The 16167-nt window shown below is 41.2% G+C and overlaps 1 protein-coding gene across 5 annotated transcripts in view; it reads left to right on the top strand.

The window, feature by feature from the left end:
* FAM13A (family with sequence similarity 13 member A) overlaps nt 1-16167 on the top strand; it is a 350236-nt gene extending 334069 nt beyond the window's left edge. For all 5 annotated transcript variants that reach the window (XM_041760046.1, XM_041760045.1, XM_041760047.1 and 2 more), the window contains 4 exons: nt 1265-1348; nt 7281-7477; nt 8053-8154; nt 11480-16167. In XM_041760046.1, coding sequence (XP_041615980.1) covers nt 1265-1348; nt 7281-7477; nt 8053-8154; nt 11480-11606 — 510 coding nt within the window. In that variant the 3' untranslated portion in view covers nt 11607-16167. The remainder of the gene's footprint in view (nt 1-1264; nt 1349-7280; nt 7478-8052; nt 8155-11479) is intronic.

The following is a 16167-nucleotide window of genomic DNA, read 5'->3' as shown; positions in this document are numbered from 1 at the left end:
TCTGAATTTTGATTCTGTCCAGAGTAGGGACCCTCAGCTTGCCTCCAGGCACTGGCCAACTGGCCCATCTCCTGTATTCCAGTCTCCTACTTTTCCGCCCAGTTTATGAGTGAGCCTTAATGCCCTGTCTGTCTCCTGGGGAATCCTTTGCCTCTGGTCCAGGGCTGTCCTCTCTGGAAATGCTGGGGGCTTTCTCTCTTGATTTTTCAACTTTCAAATAAGCGCACACAGCCTTGCTTTTATGTTGTTGTTAAAATGCATGTCATCTTAGCTGCTGTTCTTTGTTTGGTTCCTGCTTTAAATCAATCTGTCTTTCTCTTTCTTTCCTTCTTTCTTTTTCTTTTTCTTTCTTTCTTTTTAAGATTTTATTTATTCATGAGAGACACAGAGAGGCAGAGGGAAAAGCAGGATCCCCGCAGGGAGCCTGATGTGGAACTCGATCCCAGGACCCCGGGATCACGGCCTAAGCCAAAGGCAGATGCTCAACCGCTGAGCCGCCCAGGCACCCCTTTATTTCTATTTAAGCAATCTCTACACCTAACGTTGGGCTCAAACTCACAACCCTGAGATCAAGAGCCTCATACTCCACCAGCTGAGCCAGCCAGGCGCCCCTCCTTGTTGATTTCTAAGATATAATCTTTGTATTTCTGTTAACAGTGTATCTGTCGCTAAGAACAAGGCAGGTTCCAGATTTTGGCAGGTATATTAGAAGAAAGCTACTTCTCTAGAAATTTTTCACAGGATAACTTAGTAAACTAGCCAAAGAAAGGATTCAATCTCAGGAATCCTTTCATTCATCCCCTAAACGAGTGAGTACCCCTAAACGAGTGTTCCTGGATAAGGTGAGAAGGTACAACAGGGAAGCTGCACAACGTTTGCATCACCTGAGGAGCTTATGTTGTTTTACTTAAAGCTTCTAATGCTTCCCAGGGTTCTCACATCTGCTCTCCTCAGGGAGGAAAGAGGAGGAACAGGACAATGTCTGTCCTCAGGCTTGTTCTGCGTTTGGTTAACATGCTCCTGTGCTCTTCTTGCTCTCCTGAGGCTCCTTGGTTTGGGTGTGTGGGCTCTGGACTGAAGCACCATCTCAGACAAGAACTTTGGTCATCTCTAGTTTTCCTGGGAACATGTGGTGGGGAAGGGTTAGGGTATATAGTTCAAAGGCAGTGATGAATCCTAGTGCCCTGGAGGAGGCAGAGGCCCAGAGGCCAAGGGAGAGGGATTCACAGTGGAACCTACTTGTCAACGACCTGTCCTGTCACAGGGATCCCCCTCCAGCAAGCGGAGAAGCCCTTTGCTGCAGCCAATCATCGAGGGAGAAACTGCTTCCTTCTTCAAGGAGATAAAGGTGAAGTCCTCCCGCTGCTAACCTCTGCTGAGCGGGCATGGCTCTCTCCCCGCCTCCCCTCCTCCTGTGGATGCAGAGGGGTGGCTTCCGGTGCTGCGCCCTCAAAACCACTCGCTGCACCTAACCAGGCGAGAACAGTCCTCTCTTATGGACCCTAGGATCCAGCTGGTCTCCACAGTTCCATCTCATTCTCCTGCCTTTTTGTTGCTTGTTGTTGTCTTGTTTTCATTTTGCTTTGAGGGATTTGGGGGGAGGGGGTTTCCGATATTTTTGTTACAGTTTCCCCTGTTTGGAATGCATTTTCTGTACTCCAGAAATCTTTTTCCAGTAACTCATTTGGGTAACTTTCACAAAAATCTTACTTACTGAGTTTCTAGAAAACCCAAAATTAACAAAGGCAGTCTAGATAGCACACAACAAAAAGCTATCATTTCGTAGACTGGTATCTTCCTTGTCTTTGCCAGATTTGCTGGTGCAGTTTCACCCACTCCTCCTTCCTTTTGACTTTCCCCTAGCATCTTTAGTTCTCAGAACTAAGTTAATAATCTGCTCTTGATCTGAGAAGAGAGTACCATCGCCACAGTCACTGCAATCTACACTCTGGTTTTTACCCCAGTAGTAATTATGGATTTTATACAGGCAGTCCTGGTCCTCAGCAGCCACTTTTCCTAGAATGGGAAGTATACTCCATGCCCTCAGGTTTGTGTGTCTCTGTCGAGACCTACCTGGCCTGGACCATGATCAGCCTCTTTCATGGTCTTGTCTCTAGACACCTGAATGAGCTGGTCTGCCTTCTACAGGGCCCTAGAAATGAAAAGTCAGATTCACTTTTTTTTTAACCAGTGATTGTTTTTTAGCAATTGGAGTTTCACTTGTCATATTTCTGAGAAAGGTTTAAGCCTGGGGTGGTCATTTATTTACTGTAGTTAGGAATGGTACCACAGAATATGAGGGCCTCCTTCCCTCAAAGGACATCACTGGGGAACTGCTCCATTGTCCTGCCTGGTCCTCACTATTATGACTGAGGTATGGTGCCAAAAGCTACACAGTCTTCTATCTTAGTTATTCTTTTCCTTTCCTTAGTTCTGAGGGGCCTTAAATATTTCGTATACCTAATTTTAAAGTATTAAAATGATTTATGCTCACCAATGATTATGCTCACCATTCGTATTACATTACATAGAACTTGTTTTATGAAAATGCTATAAACATAACATTTAGGCAAATATGCTACATTTTTAAAATTGGAGCTATTTTCTTACAATAAGACTTGATGTTGATGAAAGAAGACAAATTTTGTCTGGCTGGTAATCTCACGCAAAAATAAAATCACCATAATTGAAGAAATTTGGGCAATTGTGTGTATTGAAAATTAGCATTTCTCTTAGAAGCATGCAATAGAACTGTTACTACATAAAAGTGTGTTCTTTAACACATCCAAAATATAACACTTAACAAATAATTGCTTCATTAAACTAATGGAAGACCTATTAATGATAGACATTTTAAAAGAGAAAATTCTTCCAAATCTTATTTGGCTTAGTTTATTTTTTTCACAAGTATATTTTGGCCATCGCTCTTCTCCTGGCACATGTAGTGGTCAGAATTTCAATGCTTACATTTTGCAATGCTTACATTGCCTTTGTAAATAGTGTTGTCTTTTAGTTCATTTTGTTCCAACTGGCCAGGCTTATTAGCATGTGTTTGGACTGTACTAATTCTTGGCAATTCTGATACAATTTAGAATTTGATGTCAGTGCAGATCAGAAGATTGTATCAAAGTAGTGTCCTTAAAAACCACCTCTGGTTTTAAGTGCTTATAGCAGGAAACTAGCTATATATATGAAGTAGAGCCAGCTCAGGTTCTGAACCCCTACATCTTCCAGCCCCCAAATCCTAGAGATAGTCTAGTCAGTTCTTCTATCCAGTATAGAGTTTCCTTGAAAACTTCTCTGACAGAATAGAGAGACTATCCCAAAGAAGTGATTCTGTGCTCAAGCTTGAAAAGTTTATAGCAATGGAAAAGTGAGGTCACTCATCTCATGAGCTAAGCATCAATAGTAACTAAAAACTATGTTATTAGTGTTATCATCATTATTAAAATGCTAAAGGACAATAATTATATAACATGCAATTTCAGAATATATAAGTTTGATAAGTATGAAATTAACTTAAAATTAAAATATTCATAGTTATTGATGTATTGCTTTCTACTAAATGGGCTTAGTGTCACCTTCTGGAACAACATGGATTGAGCATAATTGTATAACTGCTTCTTTGAAAGCCCTTCATACCTTTACAGTCACCTGCCCTGTGGAAGTTTTTTCTCCCAAGTTCTTCTTACTATTCCTCATGTGATATGGGTCCCAGACCTTTCAGCAACCTCGTGGTTCTGCTCCATACACACTAGTTTCTCTATATCCTCTGATACACTGATACCTAGAACTCAGCATGATTTGAGATAGGATATAACCAGCAAGACGGCGGACCAAGGACTAGTCCTGAGCTTAACCGCATGGCCAGTGCCCTTTGTTCTACAAGTCTATACCTACATGACTCTCTATGTATTGTGAGTTCATTGTACTCTTTCTAGGGCAGCATGCGTTCAGCTTCCACACTGTAGACATTTTGGGCCGTATAGCTTGTTGTTGGGGGCTGGCCTTCATCCACAAGATGCCAATAGTGCACTACAACCACCCCCTTCTCAGTTGTGGTAACCAAAAATGTCTCTGGACCTTACCAAAGGTCCACCAGAGTCAAAGTCACCCCCAGGTGAGAACACTGCCCATGGCCCCATCTCACTGCTGATTTATGCAATCCCTAGCTTCCTTTTCCATGAATTGCTTGTCATCTATGTCCAGCTTTTTTTTTTCTAACCTAAATTGAAGGACCTTGAATTTTTCCAATTAGTTACTTGTCACACTACTTTTCCAGCCTTATGAGATTGATTAAATCTAGATTTTGTATTCCAGCATACCAAATAGCCCTACCTACTTTGCATTATCTATGCATTTTGTGAATATGCCTTTTGTGTCTTTATTCAAGTAATTAGATAAGTATTGAGTAAGGCTGGGTCAGGTAAAGACCTGCTATAGACTTCCCTCCAGATTCACATCAACATTTCATCATCACTCTGAACAAATTTTCACGATCAGCTTTCTTTAAAAGAAAAAAAAATTATTTTTAAGTAATCTCTACTACCAAATGTGGGGCTTAAACTCACAGCTCAGAGGCCAAGAGTCACATGCTCCACCGACTAAGCCACCAGGCACCCCATCAGCTTTCCTTTCATAGATCAGTTCACTTCATTCATTATTGAAATCCAAATATTATTGCCAATCCTATCAAAAAAGGAAAAATGGTTGGTTTTCATAATTTGTTTTAAGGGAGACATTGCTAGTCACTGTAGATCATGGACTCTTTTTCAGTTGTTCATATTATCTATGTATTCATTCCTTCTAGAATCTACCCAATATCCACAACAACTTGATGGTCTTAAATTTAAAGATATAATTTGTCATTTTTTCCTATGATTTTTAAGCTTACTAAGAATAGTTTTGTTTAGCTTCATCTTTAAATACATTGAGTTCTCACTGTGGGGAAGACACATCCCCCCATTTTTAAGTTCTCTTAAGACCTTGGGATATAATTGATTAGGCCTAGACACCTGACTTTATTACTCTTCTAGTAATTTGTATTTTTCTTTTAAAACTGGACCACTAGATTGTTTGACAGACATTAATTAAGCACCTACTATGTGCAGGCATTGGCTAAGCTCTAGGAACAGCAGTGAACAGACAGGCCCAAATCCCTGCCTCCATGGAGTTTACGATCAAATGGTTCCACCTGGTCTTCAGTGGGGGGTTTGGTAATTGGGGGGACGTGTAGAAGGTTCATCTGTACTGCCTCTGTGGCAGGTGTACCTTGTCAGTTACATACCTTATCTCAAATAATCCTTCTAAAAACTACATAAGTGGGAATTGTTACTTGTATAAAAAAAAGAAACTTTTTTCTTTTTAAGATTTTACTTATTTATTCATGAGAGACACAGAAAGAGAGGAAGAGACCTAGGCAGGGAGAAGCAGGCTCCCTGCGGGGAGCCCAATGCGAGACTCCATCCCGAGGCTCCAGGATCATTCCCTGAGCCAAAGGCAGACGCTCAACTGCTAAGCCACCCAGGTGCCCAAAAGAGAAACTTTTAAATTACTAATTTAAAAGTCACTTTCACTTTCTAAATTTAAAAATGTCTTTAAAAATTTCAGTTTTTAAAAATGAATAATGAGGCATTTACTCTAAGCAAAGAGATGGAAGTTCTGAAGTCACAGCAGAGACAATCTGAAAAAGCCACCCAGTTTTTACCAATTTTCTCTTGGTGCCTTCAGAGCAATGCTTTCATCATAGTTTTGAAATAGTCCTTTTTTTGTTTTGTTTTTCTTGCTTGTTCATTTGTTAATTCACATTATTTCTCCTCAGAGGCACCATTATAAACATACCAAACTTCCTGGTAAGAAAATCCACTACAGGCGGTTTGCATACCTGTACTTTGACCAGCAGGGGTAACTAGTCCTGCCTCCTGAGATTAATTTGCTGCATTGGCAGTGGAGCCACTTGGTTTAACAGGAACAGTGGACATTCTACTTGCTGTTGTTTGTGTAGCTGTGTTCCTAACCACATTTTAAATTTTTCAGAGGGATCCCTGGGTGGCACAGCGGTTTGGCGCCTGCCTTTGGCCCAGGGCGCAATCCCAGAGACCCGGGATCGAGTCCCACGTCGGGCTCCCGGTGCATGGAGCCTGCTTCTCCCTCTGCCTGTGTCTCTGCCTCTCTCTCTCTCTCTCTCTCTCTCTCTCTCTCTCTGTGACTCTCATAAATAAATAAAAATTAAAAATAAATAAAAATAAATAAATTTTTCGGATATTAGGATATTCTCATCCAGTCTGACTATACATTTTGGCAGTACATTACTTCTTTTAAAATCTTCCATTCAGACTGATACCATTTCATCCTTAGACTTACATTAGCACTAAGAAACTCTAATCTGATTTCATTGTTTTTCTAATTGCATTGCCAAGACAGAAAATATCAGACTCTTCTTAGAATCTTGGAGGCTAAAAAATACAGCAGTGGCCCTTGGAAGTTCCTTGAAAAAAAAACTTAGTTACATTTCCAATCATGGGAATATAAACGTCTTGATCTTCTCAAAACTTTCTTAAAATTCTGTGTATCAAGCAACCACAAAATATTTTATAATCTCAACTCTTTTTTTTCTTTTTTTTTAATTTTTTATTTATTCATGATAGTCACACACACAGAGAGAGGGAGGCAGAGACACAGGCAGAGGGAGAAGCAGGCTCCATGCACCGGGAGCCCGACGTGGGATTCGATCCCGGGTCTCCAGGATGGCGCCCTGGGCCAAAGGCAGGCTCTAAACCGCTGTGCCACCCAGGGATCCCAATATAATCTCAACTCTTAAATAAAAGGCTGTATTGTTCAATTTCTGAAGGTGTTAAAAGCTTAATAAAAAATGCTTTCCAAGGTATACAACTAATGAAATCCCTAAGGCACTGATGGCTGGTGGTGGACTTTGTGGTGTATTATCACAGAGCTGGCAAATGTTTTATTCTTTTGTTTCAGTTGATTTAAGGTATGAATTATAATGGTGGCTCCTTCATACCCTCAGCCTTGACAACTGTTAATTGTGTTGTACACTAATTTTTTTATAGTTTTTTCCCCTACTGAGTGGCTGTGTTTAGTATTTGTGTTCCTGTTGATATTCAGCTATATATGGATAATGTACATATGTGTTGCTAAATGTAGATACAGTAGAAGCCATATGGTGTCTGGACAATTAAGTGACCATTATGTGATACCTATGATGCAAGAGGGCCAGGAAAAGTAACCGGGTTTTTATCGGGGTTGCTGTGCGTGTCCAGGAAGAAGACGAGGGTTCGGAAGATGATAGCAACACAAAGCCAGACTTCATGGTCACTCTGAAGACTGATTTCAGTGCACGGTGCTTCCTGGACCAATTTGAAGATGATGCTGATGGATTTATTTCCCCGATGGACGATAAAATACCGTCAAAATGCAGCCAGGACACCGGGCTTTCGAATCTTCATGCTGCTTCAATGTATGTCTCTTCAGCGGTGGGGCTGAAATGTTTTGGTGAAAATGCTGTTCTTAAATATTTTAGCCTTTGTGTTTAAATAAGTTGTCTGACAGAACACAAGTGACTTACCTGAGGGACCTCTATGTAGATAGAACAGTGAATTATTTTTAACTCCTGCCTCAGTGCTTGGTGTCCTCCAGTCCATGTTATTGGAGGGAACCTGTGAGATCTGCCTCAAGTCAGATCCCTGCAGTGGCACTGCTGTGTGGTTGTGCACTCTGCACTTCATTTAACATGTACCAGATGTCGTCTTTCCTTCGAGGCAAATATGATAAAGTGCCCCGGGAGTCCACAAGCCCTAAGGACTCCTGAGTAACAGGGGTTTGCGGGAACCCCTGGAGCTGTGCCTGTCATCAGCACCTTTGGCATTCAGAGAATGGAAAACATCCATTTCTGCTGGCTCTCGGCTCCCTCAACGGTTCCTGCGTGTCCATGCTCCTTCCTGTCTCCACAGCCCCTGTCAAGTTGCACATTCATTGTATTTATGACCATTCAGATTTAACCCAATTTTCTTGAAATTTTTCTGCCCTTCTTAGACCAGAACTCTTGGAACACCTTCAGGAAATGAGAGAAGAAAAGAAAAGGATTCGAAAGAAACTTCGTGATTTTGAAGACAATTTTTTCAGACAAAATGGAAGGTAGCGCATGTCTTCTTTCCCCCGACCCCTCCTCCACACACACACACACACACACCCCTTTTCTTCCTGTCAGATCTGTGCAATGCAGCCAACGTGGGAAGCCCTCTGCATCCTCCCTGTAACCCAGTCCCCGGGAGGTTCACTGTGAGGTGGGGAAGTTTGTGTAGTCCTTCAACAAGAAATGCTCCTGGGATAGTCTCGAAGATTGATGTGAATTCAGCTAAAAGGTTATAAAACAACCTGTCCCATCAAATTCTAATTAAAATGAGCAGCTTGAAGCTAAATTTCCAGTTGACAGCACTGTTTTTTGGTTTGGGTCTTGGTTGTTTTTTTTTTTTTTTTTTTTTTTTTTTTTTTTTTTTTTTTTGGTCTTAATAGACTAGAAGGAGAAATAAGGAAAGGGAAACTTTTTTTTTTTTTTAAAGATGTATTTATTTATTTATTAATGAGAGAGAGAGAGAGAGAGCGGCATCGACACAGGCAGAGGGAGAAGCAGGCTCCATGCCGGGAGCCTGACGTGGGACTCGATCCCCAGTCTCCAGGTTCATGCCCTGGGAAAGGTAGCACTAAACCGCTGAGCTGTCCAGGAAACGGAAACTTTAAATCTTGGTGTTTTCAGCATACTTTAAAAGCAGAAATGATCGTTTGCCAGTTTGAATGAAAAATACACAAGAAGCAGTAAGTCCACGAGATTGACGGTGCCTTTCTCAAGTGAGTTTCAAGACCTGTCTTAATCAACTTTGTAGAACATCATGCTAAGGAAGAGCATCCCCTGTTTGCAGGTGACTGCACACAGCTCTTACCAGGTCGCAGTGCAAGACCAAGGCAGGACAGGGAAGAGATTTGCATCTTTTACATAGAGTTAAGTTTTAACACTTTAAAATGATTTTATTTAATCCAAATTATTTAGCAGTATAAATATAGTTTCTCTTTAAAAGGTCCCCTTTCCTACTTCTCAAAAGTATTGGGAAATAAAAGTGCCATAAATATTAAACTGGCATTTAAAATGTGTTGTATTCCAGTTTTATTTTTATATAAATTTATTTTTTAGCATCCCTGATTTGGATCTGTCTTATGGTGACTTTCTTAAGATTTATGAATTTGGGGCAGCCCCGGTGGTGCAGCAGTTTAGCGCCGCCTGCAGCCCAGGGCGTGATCCAGGAGACCCACGTCAGGCTCTCTGGATCGGGTCCCACGTCAGGCTCTCTGCATGGAGCCTGCTTCTCCCTCTGCCTGTGTCTCTGCCTCTCTCTCTCTCTCTGCATCTCTATGAATAAATAAATAAAATCTTTAGGGGATCCCTGGGTGGCTCAGCGGTTTAGCATCTGCCTTTGGCCCAGGGCGCGATCCTGGAGTCCCGGAATCGAGTCCCACGTTGGGCTCCCGGCATAGGCCTGCTTCTTCCTCCTTCTGTGTCTCTGCCTCTCTCTCTCTCTGTGTCTATCATAAATAAATAAATCTTTATAAATAAATAAATAAATAAATAAACAAATAAATAAAATCTTTAAAAAAAAAGATTTATGAATTTTTATACCTACATATTTGCTTTTCTTTCTCCATACATTGTAGGCTGTTTAGAAAATACCGATAGGCAGACAAAAGGAATAATATGCAAAATAATAATAACCAAAGACAAACCAGGATTAATGTTTGTTCCATTATTCTTCTAAACATATTTTTGGTTTGTCTGTTTATCTTTTTTCCATATAATTATAGTCACTTTGTGCACAGATATCCTGTACATGAGGAAATATATAAAATGATATAAACTTCACAAGTTTTAAGAAAGTATAGCTGATGGAAATTTATAATCATCATACGAGTTTTTTTTTTTAAGTTTTTATCTATTTAAGTAATCTCTGCACCAAACATGGGGCTCAAACTCACAATCTTGAGATCAAGAGTCACATGTTCTTCCAACTAAGCCAGCCAGGTGCCCCATCATACAAGTTTAAAACTCCGACTTCAGAGACTCCTGGGTGGCTCAGCAGTTGGTCCCTGGCTTCGGCTCAGGTTGTGATCCTGGGATCTGGGATCAAGTCTCACATCGGGCTTCCTGCAGGGAGCCTGCTCCTCCCTCTGCCTGTGTCTCTGCCTCTCTCTCTCTCAGTCTGTGTCTCTCATTAATAAATAAATCAGGGATCCCTGGGTGGCGCAGCGGTTTGGCGCCTGCCTTTGGACCAGGGCGCGATCCTGGAGACCCGGGATCGAATCCCACATCGGGCTCCCGGTGCATGGAGCCCGCTTCTCCCTCTGCCTGTGTCTCTGCCTCTCTCTCTCTCTCTCTCTCTCTGTGACTATCATAAATAAATAAAAATTTAAAAAAATAAATAAATAAATCTATCTCTGACTTCAGACATCATTAAATCTGGTTCCATTATTTCATATCTGAGGAGAGCAAAGTTCCTCAAAGAGCAAGGTGAAGGCAACTATTAGATTGCTGTTCCTTTTACTGCCCTCTGCTGAGAAGCCAGGTAGAGCCCTTTACTTGAACAAGGCTCAGGGCATGAATAAAATCAGTTTATTTTTTAGTTCATTGAACAAAATTAAATAAGCCCCATGCTATTCCCTTTCCTATATTTTCTCTTTAGTAAGAAGAAAAGGAGCCTGTTTTTGAATTTGACGTGTGCATTTCAAAGTAAAATGAGAAGCAGGACTGTACCTCACACTGGTTGAGAATGTAGGCAGTAGCACCATTTCATCACATTCTCATGAGAGTCGTATTAGACCATGGAGACGGAGTACTTAGCACACTGCTTGATCTGTAATAAGCTCTCAATGAATACTTGCACATATAAAAAGAATGCATATAAAATTAGTTAGTAAACTGTAAAGACTTATTAGTATTATGTGATCCAATCACTGAATTCCAAGACTAAATTTATAATTAGGATATTAACTATCTGTTTTCTCCAACCTGTAAATTATGGGTATGCCAGTTGCTAATTAGAAACTTAATGGTTCATTAGATGAAATAGATACAAGTGAAAAGGAAGTATAAATAAAGGAGTTCAGTCTATGGAGGCTCTTAATATGCATTCATACATACCAGTAGCAGAGAGAGAAAATCTCTGCATTTTGTAGTCCTTCGTACCATTCTACAGGATGCCAGATTAACTCTAAAAATTCAATTGCATGGTACCTTCTGGGGGAAGCTGTCTTTCTCTGTTTGTCCAAACCCAGCTCCAGTCTTGATACCAAGCGACACTTGGGAACACTGATTCTACAGGTTGATAAACTGCAAAGTTTCTACACCATGATAATACACCTGATGAGCAGTATCCCCTAGATGACCCTCACCCCTCCTTCCTTTTGTTTCCATTAGAAATATCCAGAAGGAAGACCGGGCTCCCATGGCTGAAGAATACAATGAATATAAGCACATAAAGGCGAAACTAAGGCTCTTGGAGGTGCTCATCAGCAAGAGAGACACTGATTCCAAGTCCATGTGAGGAGGCCAGCCCCAGCCCGAGCAAAGGGGGCTGAAGGTGCGGGCCGAGCTTGTCACCCACTTCCCCTAGTTAATAGCGGCTCTGCAAAAACTGGAAGGCAGCACTGGTACTGGACCTGCAAAGCATGTGGCCCGTCCGCCTCCGGGCCTTCGGGGGTCAGCTCCGGTTTCCACTGCCTGCCGCAGAAACTGCCTAGATGGAAGAGGGCAACTTGCCTCCATTTAAGAGTTTGGTGAGGAAAATACAAGACCCTGCAGGCGCATGTGGCCCCGCCAGGGAAGCCTTCCTAGCGCTAGTGGTGGTGGATCACTACATGGACACCCGCTCATCTGCAGAGAATACACACTGTTCTTCCCTGGGTAACTGAGAAACATGTCTAACTGTGATGTAAAAACCAACCAACCAACCAGCTCAGGACTTCACTCTGGACAGCGAGCTTGCTATGCAGGTCCATGTTCTCTTCGCACCCAGGAAAGCAGGAACGTGCGTTGGAGCCCTATTTGCTGCCACGGGGCCATTCCCATGACATCTCCATAGAGCTGTCCCTCCCCTGTCACATGAATGGACCCCCCCCCCCTTGGTTCTCAGGTAGACGGGAGCCGCGTCCGCCCCACTCAGTGGCACAGTCATCTGTTTGCTGGTGTGTTTCGTTAACACACCCCCAGCTGATGCAGAATTTTGATTCTGGACTAGGACTGGATCATCTGCGGAGGACAGAGGGAATATAGCTAGGTTATTGCTGATTTTGAAATCAGGCAACAGGGTGAAGAGCCTGGAAGATTCTTTCCCGAACGTGGATTGCACTTATTTGGTCTCAGATTTTCACATCGAACACTAAGCAAAGCCAGCATGCTATGGCATCCTGTTTGGGGCTTGATTTCATTTTGGCTCTAGCCACGCATTAAAGGATCTTGCTTAATTCTTAGCTTAAGTGTTGAGGATCATGAGAGAGAGAAAGAAAGCGCCTGTGTTCTAAGCCTTCCGAGTATTTACCAGAGTTTAAAGGTTTTTTCTAAAGTAAACCTGCACTAAAATCCCCTCACTGAGGGGTAACATGTAGCCCTGAGAACTCAGCCCAAGGCAGAATCTAAATCACACTATTTTCAAGATCATGTATAAGGAGAAAAATAATGGTGTGTGGTCACTTAATGATTATAATTTTTTCAAAGACTATGTCACAAAAGCTGTCTATATCAGACATTTTGGGAAGACCAGGGAATTTAAAACACCAGATCATTTCATCTCTTCACTGTGCTGATGTCGCCTTGTGATTTGTTGTTACTTTTGAACCTTCTGTGTCTGCACGGAGGAAAGTGAATTCTGCTTCTGCCTTCCGTCCAAGGCCCGGGTTTGCGCTCAGCGAGGTGGGCTCCGGTGTGTGCACACCAGCTGCTGGCTGCCAGGAGGAGGCATCTGAGCAGCCTCAGCAGTTTTGAAGATAACGCCGCAGGATGAACTGGAAGTCAGGCTGCCCTCCTGTAGGTTTTGAGAGTTGCCATCTTAAAGGATACCGTTTTGGTTTGTTTGTTAAGAAGAAAAAAATAAAGAGAACATAAAACTCTACTGACCAGTTGTCAGCTTCAAAATGAGTTCTTGAGCAACTGGTCGGATGAGACTGACTTATGGAGGTGTTTTCCATTGCTGAAGTGAGGTGGAAGCTGTCCACTTTTCCACTGGAAACAGTGGAAAACTGTTCTAAGTCGGGAGGAGGGGGAAAAGAATACCTTTAAGTTTGCTCTTAAAAATAATCCTATAGAAGCATGAGCTGTGTGTTGGAAGTGCCCTGTGTTAATCCACACATTGAAAGACGGTACATAACCCTACAAATTTAACTGTACATGAATATGTAGTTTGGTATTCTTTGCTCTACTGTTTACATTGCAGATCACTATAATTTCAAGGAGTTATATTATAAATAAAATTAAGCACTTTAGGACATTTTCTATTTTTGAAATCTAAACATGAATCATTCACATGACCAAAAATTGTATTTTTTAAAAGAAATACATGTCTAGTCTGTCCTTTTTGAGTAATTATTCTCGTAAATAAGCTATAATATAAATCAAACCATTACCAGTTAACCTTTAAAGCACATCTGTTTAAGAGTAAGTATTGTTTTGAAAATACTAATATGCTACAGAATTTTAAAAGAAACATGCTATATAAATGAGGAGTTACTAAATGTTTGAAATCTGTAGTTTCTGCCAAAGGTAAATTAAGGAAAAGATTTATCCAGGACTCCCCATTCAAATTTGTATGATTGAATAAACGAAAACACCAAGTTACAGTCAAATAAATTGTGTATGGAATGTCGTGTTCTCCTTTGTAATTTCTAATCGATATTAACTTTATAGAATGGCGCCCAGATTAAGGACGGAAAAACTCTGTTTACACCAGATCCTGTTTGAAGACATGGCAGTAGGTTCTGGCTCTGCCAGAAATGCTGAGGCAAATTTGTTTCCACAGCAACCATTTCTGCAGCCCAGGGTCTCAAGGCCCTAGAGGCAGTGTCTTAATTGGCTTCACACAGAATACTCGGGACTGGGGTTTTTCCTCTGCTCTCTTGGGAATGTGTGTTTATTGGCACATGCCAACAAAATAAGTGTCAGGGGTTATTTAATAACAATGATAAGTAAAGGTGAAGCATGAATAAACTTGATTGTATGATTGTAAGAATTAGAAATGGCAGAGGCCTGCAATTTTCACAAGCATTTGCTTTTTTGTGTTCAGTCTGGAGTAAACATTGAAATAGATGTTTATGTTCGGTCGGTATGGTATCATTACTGCGTTTCGTCTCTGAATCATTTAGTTTGAATTTCACTTTTCAGACATGTATGTGCAAGGTTTAGGAGAAGGGCCTGCTTACTTTCAGATGGCTGGCTTATCTTTTACTGTTAGAAGAAAGCTCACACAACCTCAGTGATCTATCTGCCTGAATTCAGGGGAAATTTCCATGGAAGACCAAACCAAATTTCAAACTGGAGAAGTGATTTTTTTTTAAATGCTAGCTATAATGCATTGAGAGCTAAAAATTAGATTTCTTCCATCTAGTTGCCAGTTTGAAGTCTAAAGCTTATTCTTTATTGCCTAGGCAGGGATCAGCCACATCTCTATTTGTAACATCGGTGTAATTTTGGCTTTGTCTCATTCTGATGCAATGCTTGCGTGGTGGCGGAGGAGGCTGTTGCAGAGTGTCCCTGCTCCCAGGTGTGGCGTTTCTAGCCTGGGACCAATGTCGCAAGGCTGTGCTTATATCATGAATATTGCACGGAGATGTCCTGAGGCCTGCAGTCCTAGAGCCCCTGAGGCTGAGCATTTGTGAATGTGGTTGAGCTTGGAATTCCTAATAAGGTCAATATTTAGGTTTATAAAATGGGCTGCCGTGGTAACCGATTATGCTGGTTCTTTTTTTTTTTTGATTATGCTGGTTCTTAATAGAACTTCCTACTTCTCAGCAAACAGATGGGCCCAATATACAGAACTGATCATATTTACAAGGAAAATCAGATTTCAGTTTGTTGATTAACCTTTTAAAAGAGACTCTTAATCTGATAATGGAGATGTCACTTTTCTTAACAGTAAGGTGTTAAGAAACTTTTGATGGTCTATTTATAGTTGAATGTCATAAACCATCATCTGCCTTATGAAATGTTGGCTGTAGTCTAAAATTCTATTTTGCATTCAAGAAGGATCTCCCTGACACACTGCGTCCTAGAGGATTTTTTCACCCCTAGATGGGGAGAGGTGGCAAGACCAACACCTCCTTTATGTTCTTTTTCAGTATCCACTCGGTTGCATCAATAGGGAGGGACAAAGCCGTCTGGAAGTGTGAAGCAGTGTCTCTTCTGAAGTACGTATGTGTGGCAGACATCACAATGTCCTTTCCTTTTATTACTCACTTTTATTTTTTCTCCATTTGACCCACAAAACGTACTCTTTGGTACCCTCAAAATGTACTACAGAGTGCATTTTGTCATAAGACTAGCTAAATCTATTTCCACGTGTTTATTCAAATTCTGCATGCTAACACTCTACATGGTCAACACGGCCTGCTCCACACAAGGGAGCACTGCATGGTGGCGCTGGTCAATGGCAGAGTAGCGATTGTGCCCCTGTGGGCATTTGTACTCTTCTATGATCCTTCATAATAGAAGTACGTACACAGGCTGAGATTAGTTACAGATTTACACAAATGTGTATATAAAATGAAATATGTACATCCACAAGTTCATATGGCTGTGAAATTGCAGTTCTGTCTCTAGAGACTCCTTCTGCCTGGAACCCGCCCTGCTCTTGTGGTCATGTGCGTGGCTTGAGAAATTGGTTGGGCAGATCTGATTCTCAATCTGAAAGCATCTATCCATACTGTCCTGAAAATCTCCAAAAGTAGATACAATTTTAGTTAATAATATGGGCCCAGAACAATGTTTACATGACATGTAAGCAGAAAGTATTTGAAATTACAGTTGTCCTTTTTTAAAATGTAAACTGAATGAAAAAATGTTGTGTACATTTTTGTACATGACTGTATTTTGAATAAACTGAAATAAAATATTTTTAA

This window comes from Vulpes lagopus, chromosome 6, assembly GCF_018345385.1.
Source record: "Vulpes lagopus strain Blue_001 chromosome 6, ASM1834538v1, whole genome shotgun sequence".
Classification (NCBI taxonomy): Eukaryota; Metazoa; Chordata; class Mammalia; order Carnivora; family Canidae; genus Vulpes; species Vulpes lagopus.
This window is presented reverse-complemented; position numbering and strand designations above follow the sequence as displayed.